This window comes from Olea europaea, chromosome 23 (genome assembly GCF_002742605.1).
Source record: "Olea europaea var. sylvestris chromosome 23, O_europaea_v1, whole genome shotgun sequence".
NCBI classification, from domain to species: Eukaryota; Viridiplantae; Streptophyta; class Magnoliopsida; order Lamiales; family Oleaceae; genus Olea; species Olea europaea.
Genome location: NC_036259.1, coordinates 12,161,309 through 12,188,941, shown reverse-complemented (window position 1 = coordinate 12,188,941; position 27,633 = coordinate 12,161,309). Strand labels below are relative to the sequence as shown.

Below are 27,633 nucleotides of genomic sequence, written 5' to 3'. Positions count from 1 at the left end.
TTCAATCGTATTATGCATGAGTTAAGGGATGTTAAAATCACACTTGGGTGAGTTGGAGTGAAAATCATGGATTTCGAGGCAAAATGAGAATTTTGAGCTTTAACCAACTACGAGTGTGTTATGTGCGGAAAATATTGAATTTCATGAAATTTTTATGTTCCACACCACGTTCATACTTTGCCAACGTTTTTGGATAAGTTCACAGTATTTTAGAATGAAAGTTTTGGAAAATTCTTGTTAGAATGAAAAAACAAGGATATTGGAGCTAAGTCAAGACATGTTTCAAAGTTGATATTACTTTCAAAAAATTTTCATGACTACATACACATATGCTCATGAAAACATTTTTTGGCATGAAAATCAAGTAGAGATTTGAGGTAGGTCAGATTAAGCTAACAAAGTGTGGTAAAGAAAAAATTTTCCCTACTGGTATTCAAGGCACGATACCTGGGCTATGGTCCAGGCGCGCGCCTGGTGCTCAAATAAGGCTACCTGAAGCAACCTTAACAGGTGAGTCCCATCTCTCACCTTACAATGGGCGCACATCTCATACCGAGTGGGGAGTGGGGAGTTTTAAAACTCCTCAACCTGGATACACGATCTCCATTTCCCACAAAATCGAAAACCCTACTCCCATTCCTCCAAATCTTCACCAAAATACATTAATTCACTTGAGATTCTCACTTGGGCATACACTATCAAGGGCATTAGCACAATATATCACAAGATTTCGCTCTTCTAATTCCTTCACCTCAAGAAAATCAAGGTATTTGTTACACTTGCCGAGTTTCAAATTTCATGCTATGTTACTTGAAATCTTGAATAAAGTTGGATTGGATTGGTGAATGCGCTTAGGTAATGCTTGGATTTTGTGGCGATCTTGTTAATTTTGGAGATTAAACACACTTGTTTATTCTTGAGTATTGGTTATAAGTTATGCCTACCAAATGTTCGATTAAATGTCAAAGTGGAGTATTTGTCCGAATTATTGCACCAAACTCGTCCAACGCGCTCACGTACATAGATAAGCAAACCTACATACTTGCGTTCTTGTGTTGGCACATGTTTTCACAAAATTAGAAGGGACGCATGCATCAGCCTACGTCCATGCTCTCCCAGCTTACGGTCCCTCCTACGGCTGTAGTCCTTGCAGTCCACCCCCCTCGTGTCATGCATGTTCCCCCATATTAAAACATTATATCCCATATATTTGGCTTCCAATTTCCAGGTCATGTGCCCTATAGTTAAATCATAAAGTCCCTTTCATTGCACTTTTGGACTAATGATTTCACTTTCTTATTTGTTAGGATGTTACCAAGATGACAACGTGAGGCCTCTACATCTAAAGGAAAAGAAAAGGCTGACGCACCTAACATCTCAGCATGTACATGTGCCGACGAATATGGCACGAAACGTTTCCTTAGTGCGAATCAAAAAAAGTTATTAAATCGGGTAATGATGACGAGAAAACTGTGGTTGAAGAAACGATTATTCTAAGAGACTAAGTAGGATATGAGATAACTACTCTCATAGGCAAAACAAATTGGACAGGCGTGATCAATAAACCATATAAGGTATTTTCCACAGTGGTTCAAGAGTTTTATACAAGCTTCAACCACCAGATTGATGATTAAGAAACAGAGCATGATTACTACACATGGATCAGGGACAAGTGGGTGATGTTCACACTCGAGGTGATTGATCAATACTATGGTTTGACTCAGGAGAACATCATCCCAGTACCTATAGAGCAGGATATGGTTCTCATAGTTCAGATGCCCTACAAGGGACAGGAAAATGTAGGGGAGGAGTTTGAATATAAGAAGTTGACCCATTCCTTACAATGCTGATGAAACTCATCTGCCACAACATTGAGTCTATCTCATATATGTCTACTTTCAACTGTGCCAAGATATTTTTTCTACCCTCATCTGTGGGATATGCATAAATTCAGAGGTAAGACTTCTCCCACCAAAGCAGTCGGCTCCATCCAGTATCCATATCAACCGTAATATGACGAAAAACTCTTGGCACACTCCTTCAGAGTAGATATCACCAGCAACTGGAGGAAGCCATGGGCCCACAGCCTCGCATCCAAACCTTTTCGTTGACACCCTACTCCTGCGACAATTACTTGCAAGATTGACTGAGAGCATCCAAGGCATGTTACGGATAGACTAGTTGCTTGGGTCCTTGGATTTGAGAGTTGGTCACACTGAGATCCGCACTACTATTATACATGATCATGTGATGTTAGTACAAAAGGATGTTTCCAATGTAAACAAGTGGATCATCATGGTCATCAAAAGGGTAGATTGATATGTCAGATGGAATTCTAAGCTTAATATCTGAATTGATGATAGCTTTGATATAATGAGCGACATCCAGACCGAAATGGACCAGCAGTCTACTTGGTTGAGAGAGAAATTCTCGTACACTTGCATCCACATCCTCCTCCATCTTCTTCAGATTCAACGGATTTTGGGGCTTATATACCATTTCCACGACCGACTACGTCAGATTGACCGGGGAGTATCTATGTCCCCTCTTTGCCCTTCTTTTTGTATTTTACTATCATATTTTTGTATATTGAAGGCAATGCACGTGTTAAGTTTGGAGGTAGCTGATTGACTCATCATTGATTGTTATATAAAGTTAACTACTTTTGTATGATTATCGAAAGTTAAAAAAGACATTTTCTTTTATGCTTTTTACTGCTTTTGTGTATCTATGCGAGTTGGATAGCCTTGCTAGCAATAATGTATACATTGAAGTTATGTGGTAGACAAGAAATTGTAGAGATGCTACATGTTCAATTGATTGATACTTGTTTGTGTGAAACTTGATTTTTATTGACCACGAGACTCATGTTTTGCATTTTAAGTTAACGAACTAGTTCATATGAGAAAAGTTCGAAAAACCTCGATTACATACTCCACTACACCAGTTATAGGATAATTTGAGGTGGTTGAACTAGCATAGAGGAACATCAAGATGAATATGGACTCCATACATTAATTTATGGTGTGGATTGTCTAAAGCCAACAAAATGAAATAAGGCGAGAATGTAAGTTAGAGGTCGAGTTTCAAGAATGAGTGTTTCAAGCATAAGTGTTTTTGGCATCCTATAAATTGAAAAGCACGTCCAGAAAACAAAGTGCCAATTTTTATCATAGTATAGCAAGAAAAGATAGATTTTTACACTCAAGGAGCGGAATTGCATCATCTAGGGTTGAGTTTCAAGCAAAGAATGGAAGTTTTCACGTTCTTCTCGAGTTTTTTAGTCTCGGATGATGTCTTTTCTTATTGTTTTGTGTAATTTTCTTATGGCCATGTTAGGCTAGATATTTTTATGTGTTGGATGAATGACAAAACCTATTGATTTTTAGTTTTTAATTCGACGCTTACCATTTTTAGTTAATTCTCATGTTTATGATTTCATATGCATTAATTGTACTTGTTTTATTGTTTGTGCACCATTAGGACATATAAGTTGCTTATTTCTATTGTAGAAAAAACTCACAATAGTTAGAACAATACATATTTAACACACGGACAATAGATATTAGGAATAATATTTATAGCATGTGCAATAGCGTGCAGTAATCTTATGATTAGATACATGTTTTTCATATAAATTCGGATTAGGAGTAGGATCGAGTTGTACTAAAAATAGGTTTGATGTATCTTAGAAAAGAATATTGAATATTAATGGATTATTGATTGTCAAAAACACATTAACCAAACTAATTAACATAAGTCGAGAATTAAAGTGAGATATCAATAGGTGGAGTCGAAAATCCAATACATTCATCTCATATTTGATAAAAATCAATTTTTATTGCTTTCATAGTTAAATTTAGTATAAAAACCAACAATCAATCTCTTTTGTATTACATTAGATCGGATTTGATAAAGACAAGTACATTTACAATTAAACATTATTCCTTATCGGACTTTAACTAAATTAATCACATTTATTACTTATCAACGATTTCATATGCTTGCATGATCTAGTTCTGTTGATCCTATATCAATTGCTGGAGGTTTTGACACATTCAAGGAAGATGATGAACTGTAGAATAGAAGGCAGCTACCTACCTGGATACAAAAAGGCTCATCCATTGGATAATATACTTTTAGACCTTGGAGATGGTGTGGTGACCAAAAGGAGAATTGCCACTAATCTTGGATATGTGTGCTACGCCTCACATTTGGAACCTAAAAATGTGAATAAAGCACTTGGAGATGAGTCATGGGTTCATACAATGCAGGAAGAGCTTGCTCAATTTGAGCGAAATAATGTTTGGGAGTTAGTACATCGACTAATAGATATAAACGTGATTGGAACAAATTTAGATCTTTAGAAACATATTAGAGGAGCATGACAACATTGTCAAAAATAAAGCAAGACTAGTAGCACATTGCTATACTGAAGTTGAAGGAGCGGACTTGAAGTGACTTTTACACCTGTGGCCAGATTTCAATCTATTAGACTTCTATTGCATGTTAAATGGGGTTCTATTGCATGTTAAATGGGGTTCTAACTTTATCAGATGGACGTCAAGAGCATTTTTCTAAATGGAATTTTAAATGAAGAAGCCTGCATTGAGCTATCGAAATGATTCATTGATCCATATCTTCCTGACTATGTTTTCAAACTTAAAAAGGCATTGTATGGGCTAAAAGAAACTTCCCAAACTCAGTATGAAAGACTTACTATGTTTCTATTTGAAAAAGGATACAATAGATGGAGAGTTGACAAGACTTTGTTCATCAAACATCTCAAATATGGATTGATAGTAGCACAAATTTATGTAGATGATAATGTTTGGATCTACGTTTGAAACATAATCCAGGGAGTTTATTACTATTAAGCAAAACGAATTTTAGAAGACTATGGCTGATAAAACAAACTAATTATTAGATTTGTAAGTCAACAAGTTGACTTAGGGATCTTCGTCTCACAAGTCATGTATGCAAGGAATCTAGTAAAGGAAATTTGGTCTAGATAATACCAAGAAAGTCATGACTCCTATGGCTATGTCCCTAAAGATGTGCAGAGATGACCAAGTCAAGAACGTTAACCCTAGCTTGTACAAGAGCACGATAGGCAATCTATTGTATCTGACTACTAGTCGTCCTAATATAGCCTTCAATGTTGAAATCTATTTGAGATATCAAGGCAAACCAAAAGAATCTCACTTAGCAGCTGTGAAATGAATCATTAGATATGTTAATAGCACTTCCAATTTTGGTTTATGGTATACTAATGATCCAAACTCTCATTTTGTAGGATATACTATGCTAATTGGGCAGGAAACATGGATGATGGGAACAGCACTTCTGGTGGATGTTTCTATATAAGTAACAATCTTATTGCTTGGCTAAATAAGAAACAAAACTCAATATCTTTATCTACTGTAGAAGCCGAGTATATTGTTGGTAGTTGTTGTACATAGCTAAGCACGATGACATTAGACACCACTTCATCAAGGACTTAGTTGAGACGAATGTAATTGTATTGGAACACATAAATAATGAAGGACAACTAGTTAATTTAGTCACCAAACGTTTACATACTGTTAGATTTGAAACTTTGCAAGATGGACTTATGCATGATGCAATAAATTATTTTGATATACGTATCCTTTTTGTTTTGTTTTATATGTTCACTTTGTGTGCAAGTGTTAAAAAAAAAATGAAAAAGATTAAACAAAAAATAAAAATAAAAAATAAAAAAATTGGGTCTTTTCTTGCAAATGTCAAAAAATGTGAATTATTTATTGGTATGTAATTGTTGAGATAAAGTTGGATTCTCCTATTAGTGTGTGCGTACTATGACTTATAGTAAATCGTTGTCAGATAAGTACACCTACTAAGACATTTTGACTAATTCAATTGTAACCATCTGCTAACTAGGTTGTCATCTTATGGCGAAAAGAAATCAGGTATGGACCTTGGTCAGTGTCTATGTCTCTCTGCACTATAATATGTTGTTGTGTTAACAGGTAGGTTCATGGAAGAGAGGGTCACCACCATAGGTGTGTGAAACCGTCCTTGATAATGAACATAAGTCATGAGAAAAGGGTAACCCCTATGATTGTGTGAAAGTTAACTCCATTATTTAATATATATATATATTTTAAAATAGAACTAAAAATAGCCAACACAACAAGCATTTAAAAGAATATTGAAAAAAAATTGTATACATAAAAAATTATATACATACTCATGTCTTGCAAGCACATTTTTTTTAAATTTACAAAGACAACTTCAGATGATGGCTAGTTGGAAACACACTTCTAAATTCAATCACCATAAGTATCAACTTTAATTAGGACATGATTCATTATTGGTTAGTCTAAATGCTTCTCTAACACACTCACTTCATAATCTAATAACTTAATTGAATTGATTATGAGCAAATATTTGGACAGAAATTTCATGTTTATGTCAAGAATTTTTAAGCTGACTGTGAAATTTGTCCAAATTTATTGTGATTGATTCCATTTTGAATAAATTTTGTATTTTTTTTGATCGACACTCGTGGGCTTTTTCATAGATTCTCTGACCAATGGTCTAAACTTGGCAATAAAATTTAGTATCCACTAATAAAAGACAAAATTGGGCGCAAAAGATTTTTAAAAATGGGAACTTCATTTTGGTCAAATATGAAGGCTTGGTTCTGCCATGTTTTGTGATTGAAATTGAGATGTTAATTTTCAAAAAATGGGGCGTAATAAATTTTTATTTGTGGTAATGGTGAAGTAGTGATAACAAAAATATGAGTGTTTGGATGCTTGAGCATGATGAGACCCAACTGAGTGGGAGCTGATTATTGTTTGATGATAGTCATCACACACATATGATATTAAAAATCTAAGATAAATTTTTGGAAATCTAGCAAAGTCGGAGGGGAAAATTGTTGAAAAAATATTTGTCATATTTGTACAAATGTTATTTATTGGCTTGCATAATATAATTGTTAATTTTTAATTGTCATACATTGAAAAATAAATTGTCAAAAATATGAAACGAGATACATGTCTTAACAGACAGTTAGTATTGATTGACTGAGAATGTAACAAAAACAAAGTTTGTGAATGTTCAATTCAGTTCAAAGATCAAGTTGCTTGATGTGAGTTAAGAATTGTGATTCTTAATTCAAGCGGTTGTTGTAAACGAGTACAATAGTCAAGTGGTGATAAAGTCAAGAACTGAGGGTTTGATTTCACTTCTACAACATGTCAAAAGAAAAAGAAAATGAGTGAGTTGCTCTTACATTTCTTTTGATTATTATTTTTTAATTTTCCGAAATTACAAAAAACTATCATATTTTTTATCATTTGATTTAGTGAATTGTTTTATCGTCGTATGGGGACACATGGATGTTTCCCTTTGGAGTTTACCATGTTACATTTAGTGTTTCGATTTTAATTTCCTATTTAAATTTTGCATCTAGGTGAAATTCACGAAGAGAGCACATCCTACACTTAACAGTCAGATTCTATTAAAAACTAAGTGGAGGAAGTTACTGACTTCCGTCCAGAAACAGAATAGTAAAACTAAAATTCATTTTTCTCAATTTATCTAGATTTTTGAATTTATCTAACTTCTAATAAAAAAGGGGAAGGAGGGTATACTATTGATACAATAGTAAATTAATCCAATTTTGTTATGCATGATGTCATTTTTTATTTTTCATTTTGTTTATATCAAATAAATGTTCTTCCACACATCATGTCACTAACATTAAAAAAAATAATTATGTCAAACAAATGTTATTCCATACATCATGCCATTAGTATTAAAATAATAATAATAATTTTAGTAAATATAAACTGCCATGAGTAAAAAATAAAAAACTCATCCCATATGAGCTTTAAAAAAAATAAAAATAAACTCTCTGCACAGTGCGGAGAAATGGCAAACCATGTGCGAAATAAAAAATGAAGAAAATACTCTTCACATAATGCGGAGAAATGGCAAACCATGTGCGGAGAGTTGGCAAAACTCTCCGCACGGTGCAAAGTAAAAAAAAAAACTCTCCGCATAGTGCGGAGAGATGACAAACGACATGGCAAAACTCTTTGCTCAATGCGAAAAGATGGCATTCTGACAAAGTGTGGACTCCCCATACAGTGCGGAGTAAAAAAAGCAAAAAAAAAAAAAAAAAAAAATTCGCACAGTGCGGAAAGTTGGCAAACTCTCCATATAGTGTGAAGTTAAAAAAAAAAAAAAAAAAACTCTCTGCACAGTTACTGTCACGTGTGTTGCACGAATTTTGCATTTATCGTATTTTTATTAGTGTCTGAATTTTAATTTTTTGGAAAGATTTTGAAACAATAACTAGAAACATTTCCATGATATAAGAAAATAATTGCAAATTATGTTTACAATTGCATAACAATAAGGTGTCATTTAGAAAAAATATACTTGTATATTTCATACTTGAATAAAAAATATAAATATATGAGATTATACAAATTATTTTGCTTATATTCTTTGATAGTGTTGATATGATTGAGTTGAATGTGAAGATTATATTTCTAAATTTTGTATAATTCAATATTGAAAAATTGAAGATTGAGCATCATATTCATATGCATTTATATTTTGTGATTCATATATGTTTAATATTTATTTTATGCTTATGTTGAAAAAATAAAAATCTGAATTTTTTTTTGAAATTCGGTTTGGTAAGTGAATGTACGGTGTTCTGCATTCTCGGTATTGGTAAGTGTAAAAATCGGTATATAAAAATATAGTAAGTTGCAAATATAGTAAGTAGCATATACGGTAAGTTGCAAATACGGTAGGTAACATATACAGTAAGCTGCAAAATACGGTAAGGTGAAATTACGGTAAGTTGTTTGCAAATATGGTAGGTTGCAAATACGGTAGGCAGCATATACGGTAAGGTGTAAATACGGTAGACAGTATATAAGGTAAGCTTCCTACAAATACGGTAAGCTGCATATATGGATTTATAATTTGTTATAAATGTATAAAATTTATTTAATATTGAATTTCTTAAGTATTAAATGTTGCAATTCAATATTATTTCCTTTTTTATAATTTTATTTCCGAGAATTAAAAAAAAAAAGTGGTTATGAAACTGCTAAATTTTAAATATGTTTTTTTGTTGAAGATAAAAATGATTTTTTTATGTTATTTGTAAAAAAAAATTATTGTAATTTTATTAGCGAAATAAGAAGATTTATTATGCATTTTTTATTTTTTGCATTTTGTGAAGAATTTTGTTTATGGTGATTGACAAATATTCTTCCACACACGCATCATTGCCAACAACATTAAAAAAAATTTAGTATATACCTATTTCGTTGTATATACGAAATATTTACAATCTTGAAATTTAACTTGTAATTAAGGAATTTGAAAACAACTCTCCGCATTGTACGGAAAGTTTTTTTCTCTCTGCACTGTGCGGAGAGTTGGTTTATCATCCCTTCGCACTACGTGGAGATTTTTTTTACTCCGCACTGTACGAAGAGTTTGTCAACTTTCTGCACATTGTTCAACTCTCTCCACACTGTGCAGAGAGGTTTTTTTCTTTCCGCACTTTTTTTTTACTTCACACATGATTCAACTCTCTACGCACTGTGCGGAGAGGTTTTTCTCTCCGTACTGTGTAGAAAGTTTTGCCGTGGTGCGGACCAACTCTCCGCACTGTGCGAAGAGATTAACTCTCTCCACACAGTGCGGAGAGTTTTTTTTTGCTCTCCGTACTGTGCGGAGAGTTAGTTTGTCATCTCTCCGCACTGTGCAGAAAATTATTTTTGTACTCCGCACTGTGCGAAGAGTTTCTCAACTCTCCACACATGATTCAACTCTCTCCGCAATTCTCTCTGCACCTTTTTTATTTTTTATTTTTACTCCGCACTTGTTTCAACTCTCTCCGCACTGTGCGGAGAGTTTTTTTTCAATTTTACAATATTGAATTACACAAAATTTAGAAATATAATCTTTACATTCAATTCAATCATATCAACACTATCAAAGAATATGAGCAAAATAGTTTGTATATTTCTTATTCAAGCATGAAATATACAAGCATATTTTTTCTAGATAGCATACTGCTATGCAATTGTAAAAATAATCTGTAATTATTTTTTTATATCATAGAAATATTTTTAGATATTGCTTCAAAAACCTTCCAAAAAAACTAAAATTCATACACTAATAAAAATATGATAAATACAAAATTCGTGCAATGTACATGATGGCGACTTGTAAACTGAAAAAGGGAAAAGGCTAAGGTCAAAAGATTCAACCAGCTCGATTTGAGATTCAATTAGAAGTATAAATAATTAAATGATAAATAATTTTCATCGATGTAGAATTTAAATTTTATCAAAAAAATACCGTAATTAAAATTATGCCAAAAGTTACTAGTAAATCTAGTCAAAGTTGAACATGCAACAAGTTATTCTAAAACACTTTATGAGTGATGTAAAAATAATATTTGGTATCAATTTGTTGGAGGATTTGATGAATCTCGGACGAATTAAAGAAAATAAAATTTAGCATAGAAATTTACGAGAAAAAATAACACTCAAATTGTACTCCAAAATCTCAATTTCTATGATTCAGATTTTTTGTAATGATGAAAACTATAAATGAACAGTCTTTTATATTACATTTGATACATAAAAATTAATTGGTAATACATAATTTAAACGTCCATTAGAATTTCTAAATACATGAATACGAATAAATTCATCTATAATAACTCTAGATTCATGTAATTTAAGATTCATCAAGTAAAAATTTATTGAATCTAGGTTAATTTGAATATTAATTAATTAAGAATTAATAACACAAATTTCATAAATGACAGTAATTATGTAATATTTATTACTGATCAAAAATGAAAAATAAAGTATTATTGAAATAATTGAAATTTATGGGGGTTAAAATTGTTCAAAAAATGATTATTCATTGATGTGATATTTTAATATATTATAGATTTGATGAAGTCCATTGTATTCAAAACAATTATATCTGTTAAAAAAATTCAAATTCGTATTTCCATCACGAAATTTATTGAATATTGTGCTAGTGTTCTGATAGTCACATAAATTAATGATAATCTCTAATAAATATGAAATTTTGTCTATCCAGTAAAAATCGGGGTACTTTTAAGTTTAATCCAGTCAAAGGGAGGAAATTCCACTTTGACTTTGAAAATCATGAATATTATCACATTGGCCTCTTGAATGTTAAAAGACAAGGATGCCCTTAAATGTATTATACAATTACAAAACAATGTATTGTTGAAAAGACTTTACTACCTTTTTAGTTAATAATTGAAAACCAAACACTTCCTCACTTATAAAAATTCAAAACGAGCTTCCAAGACAGAAAAAACTTTCATCTTTCATCTGCTTGAACCTCAACATATCAAAAAACGCTCAAACGCTGAAGTCGAAAATTTTTTTCATATCAATTTCTTCAAATCGGTAAGTATATTTACGGATGTTTAATTTCTTTTTCAGTAAATTAGTATACGTTTGAATAGAGAAAATTTATTTCGACATAGTAATAGTTAGTAGTAATTTTTTTAGCAGATCGAACGTATGAAAAAAAAATTTGAACAGATCTATAATTTTTTTCTTCTACGTAATGAGGAAAACAGAAAAGCAGTCGGCTGTTCTTGGTGTGACTTTAATTACGAAGGATGTTATCGAAGGTGAACGCGAAGATTCAGATAGGCTGATAATAATGATCGAGGTTTTTGGGAGACAGTGGAGATAGTTCATGCGGATGATTGGTTATTCCTGCGACAGTTGCTTCTAATCATGATGTCGCTGTTATGCGCAAAATTTCATCGACGGTTGAAGACAATGAGAATATAAACGAATTTACAAATGAGAATTTGATTACTTTATCCCGACAGAGACATGAGCCGGGTGGGAGTTCACAGGTTGGAACAAGTGGACCGTCCTCCAATTCTTCCCGTCTAGCACCCGATTATGAGGAGTTGTATGTCGAGCAACTGTTTGAAACCAAGAAAGATTCGCAGAAAGCTGTGCACCGGCTGGCATTAAAATATAACTTTGAGTTCAAGGTAAAGAAATCAAACAAGTCATTGTTGACAGTTGCCTGCTTTGAAGGCAGTTGCAATTGGCGCTTGAGAGCAATTAAGATGGACACGAATGAGTGTTTCGTAATTCGCAAGTATTCACAAGAACATACTTGCGAAGTGAGAATTCTTCGAAACAATCACAGGCAAGCTCGAGCATGGTTTATTGGTCGACAGATAATGCACAAGTATCAGGACCCACGGACGATCTACAGACCTTCGGACATCATTAACGACGTCCGTCATGAGTATGGAGTGGTCATGAGCTACCAAAAAGTCTGGAAGGCCAAAGAATGTACGTTGGAGGATTTAATGGGATCGGGTGAGGAGAGCTTTGCTAAATTGGTCAGGTATTGCCATAACATGAGGAGAACTAATTCTGGCACGACATTTTTTATTGAGACGGGGAGCGATAATTGTTTTAAGTATTTCTTCATGGCTCTCGGACAATGTATTCGGGGTTTTCAAAATGCAATGCGACCCGTAATTCTAGTTGATGGTACAACTCTGAAAGCTAAACATCAAGCCAAATTAATTATTGCTACATGTCAAGACGCCAACATCCAAATTTACCTTATTGCATTCGGCATAGTCGACAGTGAGAATGATCTGTCCATGCATTGGTTCTTTTCGAAACTGAGGGAAGTGATCGGAGAAGTCGAAGACCTTGCCTTTGTAACCGATCGGGGACAGTCTATAATAAACGGTATCGCTGAAGTTTTTCCAGAGACACATCACGGGTATTGCATCTACCATATACAAGTTAATTTGAAAATTAGGTATCGGGGCAAAGGCATCTTTTCATTGTTCAGGAGAGCAGCCGAAGCTTACAGTGCTGAAGAGTGTAATAAGTTCATGTTTGAGATAGGAAATAAATCATTACCGGCGTTGGAGTATCTGAAGAACATGGGGATCGAACATTGGGCGTGGTCATACTTTCCAGGACGTCGATACAACATGATGACGTCGAATAACGCGGAGTCTCTCAATGCATTGTTTAAGAAGGATCGAGAGTTACTAATTCTCGCAATGATTGAGAACATTCGTAACAAGCTGCAACAGTGGTTTCATGACCGACGTGCGGCATCACAGAGTTGCACTAGCGTGCTGGCCCCAGCTCAAGAGGAGAAACTCTTTAAAGTGGCAGAGGTTGCGAGGAAGTTGAATGTGAAAGCACTAGATGAGTTCCGCTTCTCCGTGCAATGTGCACGTAAGACGGCATATATGGTGGACTTGACTGATAACACATGCAATTGTACGAGATTTCAATTGGAGAGTTTTCCATGTGAGCATGCAGTTGCGGTGGCCATGTATCGAGGCTTTGCAGCGAGAACGTTATACTCTTTGTATTATACGACTGAGTCTTGAAGAATAGCATATGCGGAGACTATATTTCCTCTGCCGAATGAAACAGAGTGGGAAGTTCCAGAGCACATTCTCCAGTTTAATGATTTGTTGCCACCAGCAGTTGAACCGCGTGGTCTTGGACGTCCAAGTACATCTAGAATACCATCTACCGGAGAGTTTTCTCGACCGCGTAGGAGTGGCAGATGCAGAGCCATAAGGCATACTCGACAATTTTGTACTAGTCAAATTTTCCTAAATAAAAATTAGACAGGTACGTTCAATATTTGTTCTTCATAAATGTTCAATGTTCTATATTTATTCTTGATAAACGGTATTTACAATGATTCATATGGAAAAATGTTCCATTCTCAGCATATGTGTAAAATAACAAAAAATCAACTTACAGAAAAATAATTATATACATTGAACACAAATTTAAATTTATTTCAGAATAAAAAAATAATTACATTTACAATGTGAATGTTATATACACTGAATACAAATTTACAATTATTTCATAATCACAAAAAATAATTAAATTTACTATTCGAATGTTACATATATTTAATACAAATTTACGGGTCACCATTAAATTCGAACAAATCACATGCTAACTTCTTTTACCAGTTCTGTATCCACGATTGGTTGATTTCATCAACCTTATGTCCTATACTTAAAAATTCAACGTACTTAATGGCAAATATGCCGCAGTCGCCGCTACAATTGAACAAGAATGGATCAGTTCAATACTGTGTAGCTAAAAAACTAAATCTGAAAGGTGAAAACAACAAAGTTCAAACACTTACCTTACGGACTATCGTGATGTCGTCGTATTCCGAACAATCTGCAATCTATCCTGTACAGTCATCCCCGCTTGTCTGGCCATCATAGGAACAATTACAGCTACGGACTCCAAGTTTTGCTCCAACTGGCCTTGCGTTAAACATGAATGATCTGGATCATACACATATATAGTCGTGTCAACAAAAACGATCTCCAGCATAACACAATGCCTATTGATGCACGCTGGAATGTACATATGTGTACAACTCTCCCATGATTTTCCCCCGACACTCGGCGACAATACTATGACCCACTCGAGCATATATTCGAGCACCGTGTACTCGTTACCCATAAGTTGGAGCGACTGATACTCTATGGTAACGGCACGCAGGAGCTCGGTGTTTAATATGACTCGACCATGGACGTCAAATGATTTTGGATGTCTCTGAGCTCGATCTCGCAGCAAGTCCATGGCCAAGTCGATGTGCTGCATCAAGAAATACCAAAAAATTATTTGTTATTCATTTAATAAACACAAAGTGACGTATACATACAAAACACAAAATGAATAGTTCACTTACATCGTCGGCGAGCCAAACTCCTGCAGTCATGATATTGTGGAACCACTTGTAAGCATCCGAGACCGTCCGGTTACCTATCATGCGGGTAGCTCTGAAAAAACAGGAAAATGTTAAAATAAGCATAGACGAGTTAGCGTACAGTGTTTTATTAAAATCATACAATACTTACCCGGGGATAATTCTCCTCCACTCCGTCTCGAATGCTTTCCACTTGGCATTGTCCACCTCTCTGAATAAGTTCGGGTACGTCCCATCGATGAACGTCCTCCTCTTGGCCTCAGTGGTGAAGGGAGAAATAACGTACTGTGACGGCACTCTCAACCTCTTGCCGACCACCTGCTCCGTCTCATCAACAGCATGTCTCTTACCCTCAATCACGATGGGCGTCCTTTCACCCTCCGGGGCCCCCTCCTCTGTCGCCACCTCATCTGCCCCTCCCATCGTGGCCACCTCCTCCGTCGCCACCTTATCCGCCCCCCCATCGAGGCCTCTCTCTCTGTCGCCACCTCCTCTGCCCCTCCCATCGGGGCCTCCTCCTCTGTCGCCACCTCCTCTGTCTCTCCCATCGGTGCCTCCCCCGTCGTCCCCCCATCGGGGCCACCCTATCCCCCTCCATAGACAACCAGAATGACTCTAATGTCTCGTCATGCCAAAAATGTGGATGACTTCCCTCTCCATCACCATCTCCGCCACCCTCTCGATCATCTCCACCATCCCCTCTGTCCCCCCATCGCCTAGCGGCTAAATCTCCTCTAAGTGTTGCTACCGCATCCTGAAGGTCGACAACGCAAGATCGTAGCATTCCAACATCATGGGATAGATCGTCAATCCTCCCTGTCATATAGTCGACCTTCTCCGTCAGATCGTCGACCCTCCCTGTCAACTCTCGTCCCAGATCATCGACCCTCTCCATCAACTCTTGTCGTAGCGCGCCGACCTTCTCCACTATAAATCCAGTCAGACGGGCATACAAATCATCAGTGTGGGTCGGCAATACACGGGGGACGTGTCTGGACGAGGGAGAAGGAGATACCCTAAGCGGTGGCGACGATGCCCTCGGCGGAGGCGATGCCAATGGCAGCGGCGATACCCTCGGCGGAGGTGATGCCAATGGTGGCGGCGATACCCTCGGCGGAGGTGATCGTCGATCAGCTGAACCGCCCTCCTATATAAATAACACTAAAAATTATTAAATAAATTTATACGTCGACGATATTCAATAAATTATATTTAATTCACATACCCAATCTCGATCCACACTCGGATCAGACATCTGCTCGTCTTCGGAACACCTACATCCCGCACAAGACCTCGATCCTCCTCCTCCATCAACGGCGTCAACTCAGGTATGACTTCAAGCTGACGTATTAACATTTGAACTAGTTAACGATCATGTAAACAGATTTAAACTACGTATAATATAAATCACAAATGCATAATACTTACTTGAGGATCGTCGAGGAGGGCCGATAACTGTTTCCCAGTGGGACATCCCTCCGCTCGCGACGATCTCCAATGATGCATTCGAGGGCATCGTGTCTCCCTTCCTCTCGCTTCGCGAAGCGGGCTCCCAGTGCAGGGACTGTCTCATACACCCAAATCTGCAACACATACACTTATTATGCATATATGCAATATACTAAAACTTTAACTTTAATTATATTAAACATTTAGCTGCACCGCTAAGGGCAATCCATATGTATCGTATTTACGTATTGACCCCCTGGGCCTCGAGTGTAATCTGGTGAAAACATGTACGGTGTCTTCGTAGCATCTCTGGCCCCATGGATAGCTGTTGAACGCATCAATGTCGTCAACAACTTCCAAATGAAAAATGTCGATGGCAGTCTTCTTATGATGACACCTCATCACACTCTCGAGGATGTAGACCAGCCCAAGCTTCAATCTATCTAACATCTGATCGCACCCCCTAATCGCGACCATCAACTCGGGTAGATGCACTGACCCATGTTCCTGAAAGTACGTCTCGTACAGCCTATTGCTTCTTTCAATGGCTGTATAGTCGCCCGTAATCCTCAGTCCAGCGATCAAGCTAAACTCATAAATCGAGAAACTGACAACCTTGCCCCCGAGGTCGAAGTGGAGGGAATCGCTGTCGACTGGTCTCAAAAGCCGACATAGAAGTGCATCGATGATCTGTCCTGAGTACTGCACATCTCGCATATGGTACAGTGGCCACAAGAAGGACTGTCGCAGCATATCTCCGTGATGATCATCAAGCTGCTCCAACACCGCAGTAAAACTCTCAAAGCTACTGTTCCAAGTAGCTTTCCCCACCATCCGTCTCAACTCCCTGTTAGCTAAAATCACACACCGCAAGTGCACAGGTCGCGTTCAAGTAATAAAGTGGACCTTTTGAGTCCAAGTATTGTCCCACAGAGATTGTATTAGTTTAAATTTAAATTATCTACGCCTTAACCGAAATAATAGAAATTCTTGATATTTTCGCTAACTAAATTATAATTTAATAACCTACTTATAAATATAAAGCCTAAATTAACTAAACGCGTGATTATAACTAAATGCGAGTTTTATAAAAAATATGATAACGAAATGCGTACTAGGATCCCGAATCCCCTTATATCAATCCTCTTTAATCCGAATTTTATAAAATTGACAACACGATTCAATTATGAAGACCAATATTCCTAATTTGTTTAACAATCTCTCTCGAGTAGAGTTAAACCTACTTTTACATGTGACCCGACTATATTTCTATGACGAATGCGAACATATAAAAATGCATTAAAGATTTATGAATACTTAAAAATCACATAAAGCATAGTGATATATTTCTATCCCCTATCGGACTTTACGACAATTAACATAATGTCTAACTTATTTTCCATCTCTCGAGGGTAAAACAAGTCACAAATCTCATACAACTATTGCGCACATAATTGTAGAGAAAATAAAATCAATGCCAATCATTCAATAATTAAAAACATGTTTTAACGTCAAATGAATAAAATTCAAGATTAAGGGTTCATAATATAAGGTTCATCGCAAATCCTAGCACAAAATAATTTAGCCTAACATAATGTGAAAATTAAACAAAGAAAAGTGGAAGAATATCACCAAAAATCGATCAAACGTAATTAATTCTCGCAATTTTAGTTGGCTGCCGTCTTTTTCCTCTTCAGTTTATGATTTTCGCCTCTGCTTGCCTCGGGTCATGGGTATATATGAATCCATGCAGCCACAAATTAATTCCCACCGTCTGCCCAATTTTATTGCCAATTGAAGATTCCAATTCCAGCAGCCACTTACATGAAATGCATGGTCGTATGTGTAGACAAGATTTGGTGAATAATTTTTACCATCCAATGACAATTAGTTGTCCAATTCTGTGGGTATTTTCTCTAAAAAATCAGCTTTTGCAATCCACTAGCATACCCTAGCAGCTGCCGACTTTTCCTCACTGAAGCACTCAATTTTCGGCTTCTCCCCAAATTTTGTAGGTTTATGTTTGTATATATATATATATTACAGTTTTCCCTTGTTCTGTATACAATTTAGGAGCCCAAGTCCAATAAGTTTTTGTGTACTCAATTCTTTTGTGTAATGCAAGTTAGTCCTTCTCTTCATTTTCTCCTCAATTTTGATCCTCCATCTTTTATTCCGCGAGATTTTGCCCACAAACTCAATGTAATAGCCAATTGATTATTTTCTTTTCCAATTGCTTCAAAACAGGTCCATAACTAAAAACAAAAGAAAATTAACACAAGTTAGGTAAAAATTGATAATTTGACGACATAAAGACCTAATTATGTAGTCCGAATAAGTGCATAAAATGCACTTATCAAACACCCCCAAACTAAAACATTTGTTCGTCCTCGAACAAAACAAAATAAAACTTAAGTATAACACATTTCTAGCCTAACAAATCATAAATAAAAGACTCAACGTTGAACTAATTACTATATGTCTCAGGTTTGAATTTAAGCAATATTTTAGAAAGATCCAAAAAACATCAAAAATAATTTTTTTTTTTTTTTTTTACTTATCCGATGCTCGATTTAGTGTGTGTGTGAGATTAGCCAACATTGAACTAACACCTATATTAGAATACAACCAATCAAGTGTTGTTGATTTATTAATAGTCCCAACTCTCTTGTGGTCATTTTTCCTCACACCTCTCGTGTAACAATCACTCCTTATGCTTTTCTCTCCAGTCCTGAGGTATTTCTAGTACAAAAGGGGTTCCTAAAAATCATTATGATGCATTTTTCCGCACAAGTGCTAAGAATTAGATACTTGTAAACCTAGGAAGCGAGATAGTAAGTCTTTCTCATAACCACACCGCCAATCTCTAGAATTCAAATCTCAAAGTCATTACTAGGCACATCTCACTTTTGATAATTTATATCTCAATTTTTCTTCTTCAAAAAATTTTTTTTTTTGACATCTCCTGTGCAAGACTTCTCTTCATTAAGCTTTCTAAATGACCCATGTAGCGAGCTTTAGGCCGATGACTCCCAAATCAGACGACTATAGGGCATCAGGTTTTTAGATACCCTTGCAGGCTTAATAACCCGAGTCAAAAAGGCTACGAAGATAAGTAGAAGATGTGTTACTTTTTCTTTTGATATGAGAATCCAACTATTTATTTATTTTTATTTTTATTTTTTTCTTATGTGCAAAGCTTCTTTCCATTTAGCTTTCTAGATGACCCCTGTAGCGAGTTTTAGGCCGATGACTCCCGAGTCAGACGACTATAAGGCACCAGGTTTTAAAGACCCTTACAGGCTTAATCACTCGGGTCATAAAGACTACGAAAAGAAGTAAAATGTATGATGATCAGTGCCCGTTTTAGACTTTTTAACTCAACCCTTTCAATTAACGCCGGGATCCGAGAATTCCAAACCATCGGACTTCTATGAAGACAAGCACTAACCTTCTCACCCCCAAACTGCTTCTTTTCAGTTTGGTTTCTAAATAAGGTACTCAGGAATTTTATTCAAATCTAAGTCAACAACATCAACAATTCCACAAAAATTACATTGTGTACCAACATAAGTGATAAATCAATATGTCTATGTGCTCAAATAATCAAATCTAACATGGATAAGTTTTAAAGTAAAAGTACAAGTTAAGATGTTATCCGGCATCTAACTAAATATGTACTCAATTCAAACAAATAATATCTTCATAGACGGCAAGTCGTCAACGCTACTAAACAATTTTTTTTTTTAACAGTTATACGGACTCGATTAGCAGTTGAAAAGTATGTATTCTAAGTATCCTAATACTCACCCACCCCCAAACTAAAATACTACATTGTCCCCAATGTAGAAGCAAAACTAAACAAAGTAAAGGGTAAGGATCAGAAACTCCCCGGGGTAAATGGATGCAATGAATGATCAGGCTGCTCCAATTGGTAGGTATCACGACAGCTGTAGCTATTCTTTGTTGTAAGGCTTTAATTCTCTATTTCAAGTATTCAAAATAAATATTAGTGATAGCATACAAAAGGTAAATATTTGCAATAAATTCATACCAAGAAAGATTGAGATTTAGGTACCATCTTAAAGATGCATATCACATCAATGTAAAATCAATAGAATGCTAAGATGTTAACGATGAACCTAGATAACCATGTCAAAATAAAATGAACTTAATAAATAAATATGCCTAAGTTACTGGTGCAGGTCTGAAAGTACCACTTAAAATGTGTCCAACGCTACCCATTTAAATGCATGAATTCCTAAATTAATGCAGTTCATAAAACTATATGTAATGCAATAGTTAATTAAAATAGCAAAAGGAGATAGAAGAATGGGTTAACTCCCATTAAGCGCTCGATTTATAGTCTAGAGCTCGACTTTTTGTTCATTCATTCTGGTTTTGCAAGTTGAACGGTTGATTTTTCTTTCGAAAATTCACCGTTCCAATATGGAGTCAACCGTTGTCCATTAACCTTAAAGGTCCCTTTACTTTCATGTGTTATTTCACCTGTCCCATAAGGAAGCACCTTGACTATGGTGTATGGCCCTGACCACCTAGACCTCAATTTACCAGGAAAAAGTTTGAGTCTAGAATTGTACAGCAAAACTTGTTGTCCAACCTCAAACTTCCTTCTTTGAATGTGCATGTCATGCCACTTTTTTGTGTGCTCCTTGTAGAGTTTTGCGTTCTCATAGGCTTCCAATCGAAACTCATCCATTTCATTCAACTGAAGTAATCTCTTTTCACCTGCGGCCTTTAAATTAAAGTTCAAGTTCTTGACTGCCCAATAAGCTCAGTGCTCCAATTCAACTGACAAATGACATGCTTTTCCAAAAATCAAACGATAAGGAGACATGCCTATAGCTGTTTTAAAAGCCGTTCTGTAAGCCCACAAAGCATCATCAAGTTTCTTAGACCAATCTTTTCTTGAAGAACTCACTGTTACCTCCAGTATCCGCTTTAATTCTCGATTGGAGATTTCAACTTAACCGCTAGTCTGAGGGTGATAAGGGGTAGCTATACGATGTCGGATGCCATATTTAGCCAGCAAAGACTCAAACTGACGATTGCAAAAGTGTTTGCCCCCATCACTTATGATAGCTCGAGATGTACCATAACGGGTGAAAATATACTTCTTTAGGAACCCAATTACAACCTTCGCATCATTGGTTGGCAATGCTATTGCTTCCACCCATTTAGAAACATAATCAACGGCGACAAGTATATACTGATTCGAGAATGATGAGGGAAATGGCCCCATAAAGTCGATCCCCCACACATCAAAGAGCTCTACTTCCAGAATGCTATTCAGAGGCATCTCGTTCTTTCCTGAGATATTTCCCGTGCGTTGACATCTATCACACCTCTTCACAAATTCAAATGTATCTCGGAATATCGATGGCCAGTAAAAATCAGACTGTGGAATTTTAGCGGCAGTCTTTGATGTGCCAAAGTGTCCAGCATAGGCAGATGAATGACACTGCTCGAGTATCTGAGGGATCTCTTCTTTAGGAATACACCACCTAATAATTTGATCTGGACCCCTTTAAAGAATAGGGTCCTCCCAAAAATAATACTTCAAGTCAGAAAAGAATTTCTTCTTTTGATGACTTGAATAGTCTGGTGGAATAATGGATTTGGCCAAATAATTCACTATATCAGCATACCAAGGTACATCCTCTATATTGAAAATCTGTTCATCTGGAAAGATCTCATTTATGTTCACTGACTTTTCCTATTCTCCATGCTCAAGTCGGGATAGGTGATCAGCTACTAAGTTTTCACTTCCCTTCTTATCTCTTATCTCTAAATCAAATTCTTGCAGAAGTAATACCCATTTGATTAGTCTTGGCTTTGCATCTTTCTTTGTCATCAGATACTTTAAAGCTGCATGATCTGTATAAACTATTACTTTTGATCCAACAAGATAAGAACGAAATTTATCAAAGGCGTAGACTACAACTAAAAGTTCCTTCTCAGTGGTAGCATAGTTCAGCTGTGCATCATTCAATGTCTTGCTTGTATAATAGATCACATGAAAAAATTTATCTCGTCGCTGTCCCAATACTGCTCCCACTGGATAGTCACTTGCATCACACATTAGTTCAAAGGGCAAACTCCAATCTGGTGCAACAATTACTGGCGCTAAAATTAACTTCTCCTTTAAAGTGTTGAAAGACAATAGACATTCTACAGAGAAGTTGAAAGGGACATCCTTGACTAGTAGATTGCATAATGGTTTAGTGATCTTAGAGAAGTCTTTTATGAAGCACCGATAAAATCCAGCATGACCAAGGAAACTGCGAACACCCTTGACCGAGGTTGGTGGTGGTAACTTCTTAATAACTTGAATCTTTGCCTTGTCCACTTCAATCCCTTTAGCTGAAATTCGATGCCCCAACACGATGCCCTCTTGTACCATAAAGTGACACTTTTCCCAGTTTAATACCAAATTTGTTTCCTTACACCGCTGCAAGACCAAGTTTATGTGCTCAAGACACTCATCAAACGAAGAACTAAAAATTGAGAAATCATCCATAAAGACCTCTATGAATTTTTCCACCATATCAGAGAAGATGGCCATCATGCAACGCTGAAATGTGGCGGGAGCATTACATAGACCAAATGGCATCCTACGATACGCAAAGGTGCCGTAGGGACAAGTAAACGTAGTCTTCTCTTGATCCTCGGGCGCTATCGAAATCTGATTATAACCGGAGTATCCATCGAGAAAACAATAATGGAAGTGACCTGCTAACCTTTCCAACATCTAATCAATAAATGGAAGGGAAAAGTGGTCCTTTCGAGTAGCAGTGTTGAGTTTGCGATAATCAATGCATACCCTCCATCTCGTAACAGTTCTGGTGGGAATCAATTCATTCTTCTCATTTTGCACTACTGTAATACCTCCCTTTTTCGGCACAACCTGAACAGGACTAATCCATGCACTGTCTGAAATAGGATAGATGATCCCTGCATCCAAAAGTTTCAAAACTTCTGCTCTGACTACCTCTTTCATATTTGGATTGAGTCTCCTCTGGCTGTCTATACTTGGTCTAAAATTATCCTCCATGAGAATTTTATGCATGCAGATTGTAGGCTGATCCCTCTGATGTCGGCAATAGACCATCCAATAGCTATTTTATTTTCTCTGAGTACTCTTAGCAATCTCTCTTCTTCAAGCTTATTAATGGAGTTTGAAATAATAACAGGCAATGTGGAAGATTTTCCCAGGTAGGCATAACGAAGGTGAGATGGCAACTGCTTGAGCTCTAACTCAGGTGGCCTTTGAATTGATGGCAAAGGCTTTGTAGGACTAGTGCCTAATTCCTCAAAGTGTGGTCTGCGCCTATATGGAGGATTAGCTTCAAGATTTCTTGCACATGTTTCAATCTCATTAGAATCAGATTGAGTAGATTGAGAGTGTACAATGCATGCCTCATTTGGATCTGGTGGATTATGCAACGGGAACGTATCATTTACTGCATTATCAATCATATCGATCTGGAAGCAACTGTCTGACTCTGCTGGATATCTTATGGCCTTGAACACATTAAATGTGACATGTTCTTCACTAAGTCTCAAAATCAGTTGACCTTTTTGCACATCAATAAGGGCTCTACCGGTAGCTAAAAATGGTCGACCCAAAATAAGTGGAATATCCCTATCCTCCTCCATGTCAAGAATGAGAAAATCAGCTGGGAAGATGAATTTGTCCACTTTCACCAAGATATCCTCAATAATTCCTCTTGGGTGCGTGATAGACTGATCAGCTAGCTGTAAAGTCACTGTAGTTGCTTTAGCCTCCCCTAAACCCAGTTATCTAAAAATAGATAATGGCATCAAATTAATGCTTGCACCTAGATCACACAAAGCTTTATCAAAATAATAATCACCTATAGTGCAAGGTACAGTAAAACTCCCTGGATCTTTTAATTTGGGAAATAGCTTCTTTTGTATTCTGGCACTACATTCCTCTGTCAACATTACAGTCTCATGTTCGTCTAGCTTGCGTCTGTTAGATAAAATATCTTTCAAGAATTTGACATAACTAGGCATCTGAACGAGAGCATCCGCGAAAGGGATGTTGATGTGAAGCTTTTTGAAGACCTCAAGGAATTTTGTATACTGCCTATCTAACTTGTGTTTTTGCAGCCTCTGAGGAAATGGAATTGGTGGCTCGTATGGTTTAATCGGAGCAGTTTCCTTAACTTGCGGTGTATTTGAACTCTCTTTGATAGATGTATCTGTTGTTTGTTCAGTCTGTTCTGCATGCTCTTCATCAGTAGAGGGTACTTTTTCCTTATTTGCAGTTGGCCTCTTAACATGGAACTCAGGTAATTGGACCCCACTTCTAGTAGTAATTGCTTTGACGTGTTCTTTGGGATTAACCTCTGTATTGCTTGGCAATGTACCTGGTGCTCTGCCCAATATAGCTTGTGCTATCTGTCCCATCTGAGTTTCCAAGTTTTTAATTGCAGCACTTTGATTCTAGATAGTTGTCTCAGTCTTCCTCATAAATTGATTATTCGCATCCATGTACTGATCTGTCTTTTCCATGAATTTACCAAACATTTCTTCCAAGGAAGTTCTCTTCTCTGCTTGCTGAAACTGAGAACCATGTGGTGCAGTGGGATTCTGATTGCTCCAGGAAAAATTCGGGTGCTTCCTCCAACTAGGATTGTATGTGTCAGAATATGGATTATTTTGTTGGCGCTGACCCCCTTGTATGAAATCAATGTGTTCCGTACCTTGTATACGAATTGGACAATTTACTGTACTGTGATCCGCCCCACATTCTTTACAACTTGCTCTTTTAGCCTGTACTACATTGGCTGACTGTGACATGCTCTCTGCCTTATGAACCAAAGAGTCAATTTTTGTAGACAGCGCTGTATACGTATCCACCTCATAAACTCATGGTACTTTCTTGTTAACAACACGCTCAGAGGCCCACATGGCTGTGGTAGTAGCCACTCTCTCAAACAACTCCAAAGCTTCATCAATTATCTTTGTGGATAAGGAGCCATTGGATGATGAGTCCACCATACTTTTATAAGATGGAAGTAGACCTGCATAAAAATATTGGACCTGAAGCCCTTTGCTGATGCCATGATGAGGGCACTTTCGAAGCATGTTCTTGAATCTATTCCAAGCTTCATCAAAGGATTCGGTTTCTTCCTGCCGAAATATGGATATGTCATACTTCAACTTCGTAATCTTAGCCGGTGGGAAGAATTTAGTGCAAAATTTTTTAGCCAAGTTATTCCAAGTGGTGATACTAGCAATATGTTTTGAATCTAACCATTCAAGCGCTCTATCCCATAGAGTATGTGGAAATAATCTCAATTTGATTGCATCATCTGAAATCCCTTGATATTTAAAGTTTTGACACATCTCTAAAAATCGGGAGACATGTGTATGTGGATTTTCATCGGACCTGCCATAAAATTGATGTCCATTTTGGAATAAATGAATGACGTTGGTCTTCAGCTGAAAGTTTGGTTGTCCAAACGGAGGATAAACGATGCTAGATTGGCTTTGAATAATTTGTGGGGTCATAAAGTCCCCAACTAGCATGTTTCCTTCATTAACCACTACTTCTTCGTTCACTTGAATAATTGGATTATTCTGTCCGTTGGCCATCTCTTGTTATTTTATTTCTCTTGCTTCTCTTTGCCTACGGTGAAAAGTACGTTCGATTTCTGGATCAGTTGGTATCAGTTCACCGTCCCTCGAATTTCGCATAAAATGCAAGAGAAAATTAAAGTGCTAAAATAACCGTAAAATAAAAATAAATAAATAAATAAATAATAATAATAATAATAATAATAATAAATAAAATAATAATAAAAGAAAAGTTCGAATTAGTGCCAAGATAAATTGAATCAAACTAAAATACAATCCCCGGCAATGGCGCCAAAAACTTATTAGGTAAAATCCTACACCGCAAGTGCACGGGTCGCGTTCAAGTAATAAAGTGGACCTTTTGAGTCCAAGTATCGTCCCACAGAGATTGTATTAGTTTAAATTTAAATTATCTACACCTTAACCAAAACAATAGGAATTCTTGATATTTTCGCTAACTAAATTATAATTTAATAACCTACTTATAAATATAAAGCCTAAATTAACTAAATTAAATGCATGATTATAACTAAATGCGAGTTTTATAAAAAATATAATAACGAAATGCGTACTAGGATCCCGAATCCCCTTATATCAATCCTCTTTAATCCGAATTTTATAAAATTGACAACACGATTTAATTATGAAGACCAATATTTCTAATTTGTTTAACAATCTCTCTCGAGTAGAGTTACACCTATTTTTACATGTGATCCGACTATATTTCTATGACGAATGCGAACATATAAAAATGTATTAAAGATTTATGAATACTTAAAGATCACGTAAAGCATAGCGGTATATTTCTATCCCCTATCGGACTTTACGACAATTAACATAATGTCTAACTTATTTTCCATTTCTTGAGGGTAAAACAAGTCACAAATCTCATACAACTATTGCGCACATAATTGTAGAGAAAATAAAATCCATGTCAATCATTCAATAATTAAAAACATGTTTTAACGTCAAATGAATAAAATTCAAGATTAAGGGTTCATAATATAAGGTTCCTTGCAAATCCTAGCACAAAATAATTTAGCCTAACATAATGTAAAAATTAAACAAAGAAAAGTGGAAGAATATCATCAAAAATCGATCAAACGTAATTAATTCTCGCAATTTTAGTTGGCTGCCGTCTTTTTCCTCTTCAGTTTATGATTTTCGCCTCTGCTTGCCTCGGGTCATGGGTATATATGAATCCATGCAGCCACAAATTAATTCCCACCGTCTGCCCAATTTTATTGCCAATTGAAGAGTCCAATTCCAGCAGCCACTTGCATGAAATGCATGGTCATATGTGTAGACAAGATTTGGTGAATAATTTTTACCATCCAATGACAATTAGCTGCCCAATTCTGTGGGTATTTTCTCTAAAAAAATCAGCTTTTGCAATCCACTTGCATACCCTAGCAGCTGCCGACTTTTCCTCACTGAAGCACTCAATTTTCGGCTTCTCCCCAAATTTTGTAGGTTTATGTTTGTATATATATATTAAAGTTTTCCCTTGTTCTGTATACAATTTTGGAGCCCAAGTCCAATAAGTTTTTGTGTACTCAATTCTTTTGTGTAATGCAAGTTAGTCATTCTCTTCATTTTCTCCTCAATTTTGATCTTCTATCTTTTATTCTGCGAGATTTTTTCCACAAACTCAATGTAATAGCCAATTGATTATTTTCTTTTCCAATTGCTTCAAAACGGGTCCATAACTAAAAA

At 36.2% G+C, this 27,633-nt stretch overlaps 3 protein-coding genes and 1 long non-coding RNA gene across 6 annotated transcripts; 1 reads left to right on the top strand and 3 right to left on the bottom strand.

The window, feature by feature from the left end:
• Positions 1-168: 168 nt before the first annotated feature.
• LOC111372426 lies at positions 169-2,703 on the top strand. Its single transcript, XR_002698771.1, has 2 exons — positions 169-766; positions 1,308-2,703. It is a non-coding gene; the product is annotated as an uncharacterized LOC111372426 (long non-coding RNA).
• An 11,560-nt stretch (positions 2,704-14,263) lies between these two features.
• Positions 14,264-17,243, bottom strand: LOC111372422. 3 transcript variants are annotated; one of them, XM_022994766.1, is made up of 6 exons: positions 16,267-17,243; positions 16,064-16,172; positions 15,854-15,999; positions 14,990-15,765; positions 14,821-14,911; positions 14,264-14,726 (listed from the first exon to the last, which is right to left on the bottom strand). In XM_022994766.1, the coding sequence occupies exons 4-6, from the start codon at positions 15,259-15,261 to the stop codon at positions 14,271-14,273; spliced, it is 819 nt and encodes a 272-aa protein (XP_022850534.1). In that variant the 5' UTR covers positions 15,262-15,765; positions 15,854-15,999; positions 16,064-16,172; positions 16,267-17,243; the 3' UTR covers positions 14,264-14,270. The 3 variants fall into 3 exon arrangements, with proteins under 3 accessions (XP_022850534.1, XP_022850535.1, XP_022850536.1); XM_022994767.1 differs by lacking the exons at positions 14,264-14,726; positions 14,821-14,911 and having other exon boundaries at positions 15,155-15,985; positions 16,064-16,179; XM_022994768.1 differs by lacking the exons at positions 14,264-14,726; positions 14,821-14,911 and having other exon boundaries at positions 15,155-15,985.
• Positions 16,483-17,121, bottom strand: LOC111372030. The gene has a single exon (XM_022994167.1). It carries the CDS (start codon positions 17,119-17,121, stop codon positions 16,483-16,485), a length of 639 nt encoding a protein of 212 aa, XP_022849935.1.
• Positions 17,244-24,780: 7,537 nt separating the features above from the next.
• On the bottom strand, positions 24,781-25,935 carry LOC111372029. Its single transcript, XM_022994166.1, has 2 exons — positions 25,216-25,935; positions 24,781-25,146 (listed from the first exon to the last, which is right to left on the bottom strand). Exons 1-2 carry the CDS (start codon positions 25,933-25,935, stop codon positions 24,781-24,783), a joined length of 1,086 nt encoding a protein of 361 aa, XP_022849934.1.
• Between the last annotated feature and the right edge of the window lie 1,698 nt (positions 25,936-27,633).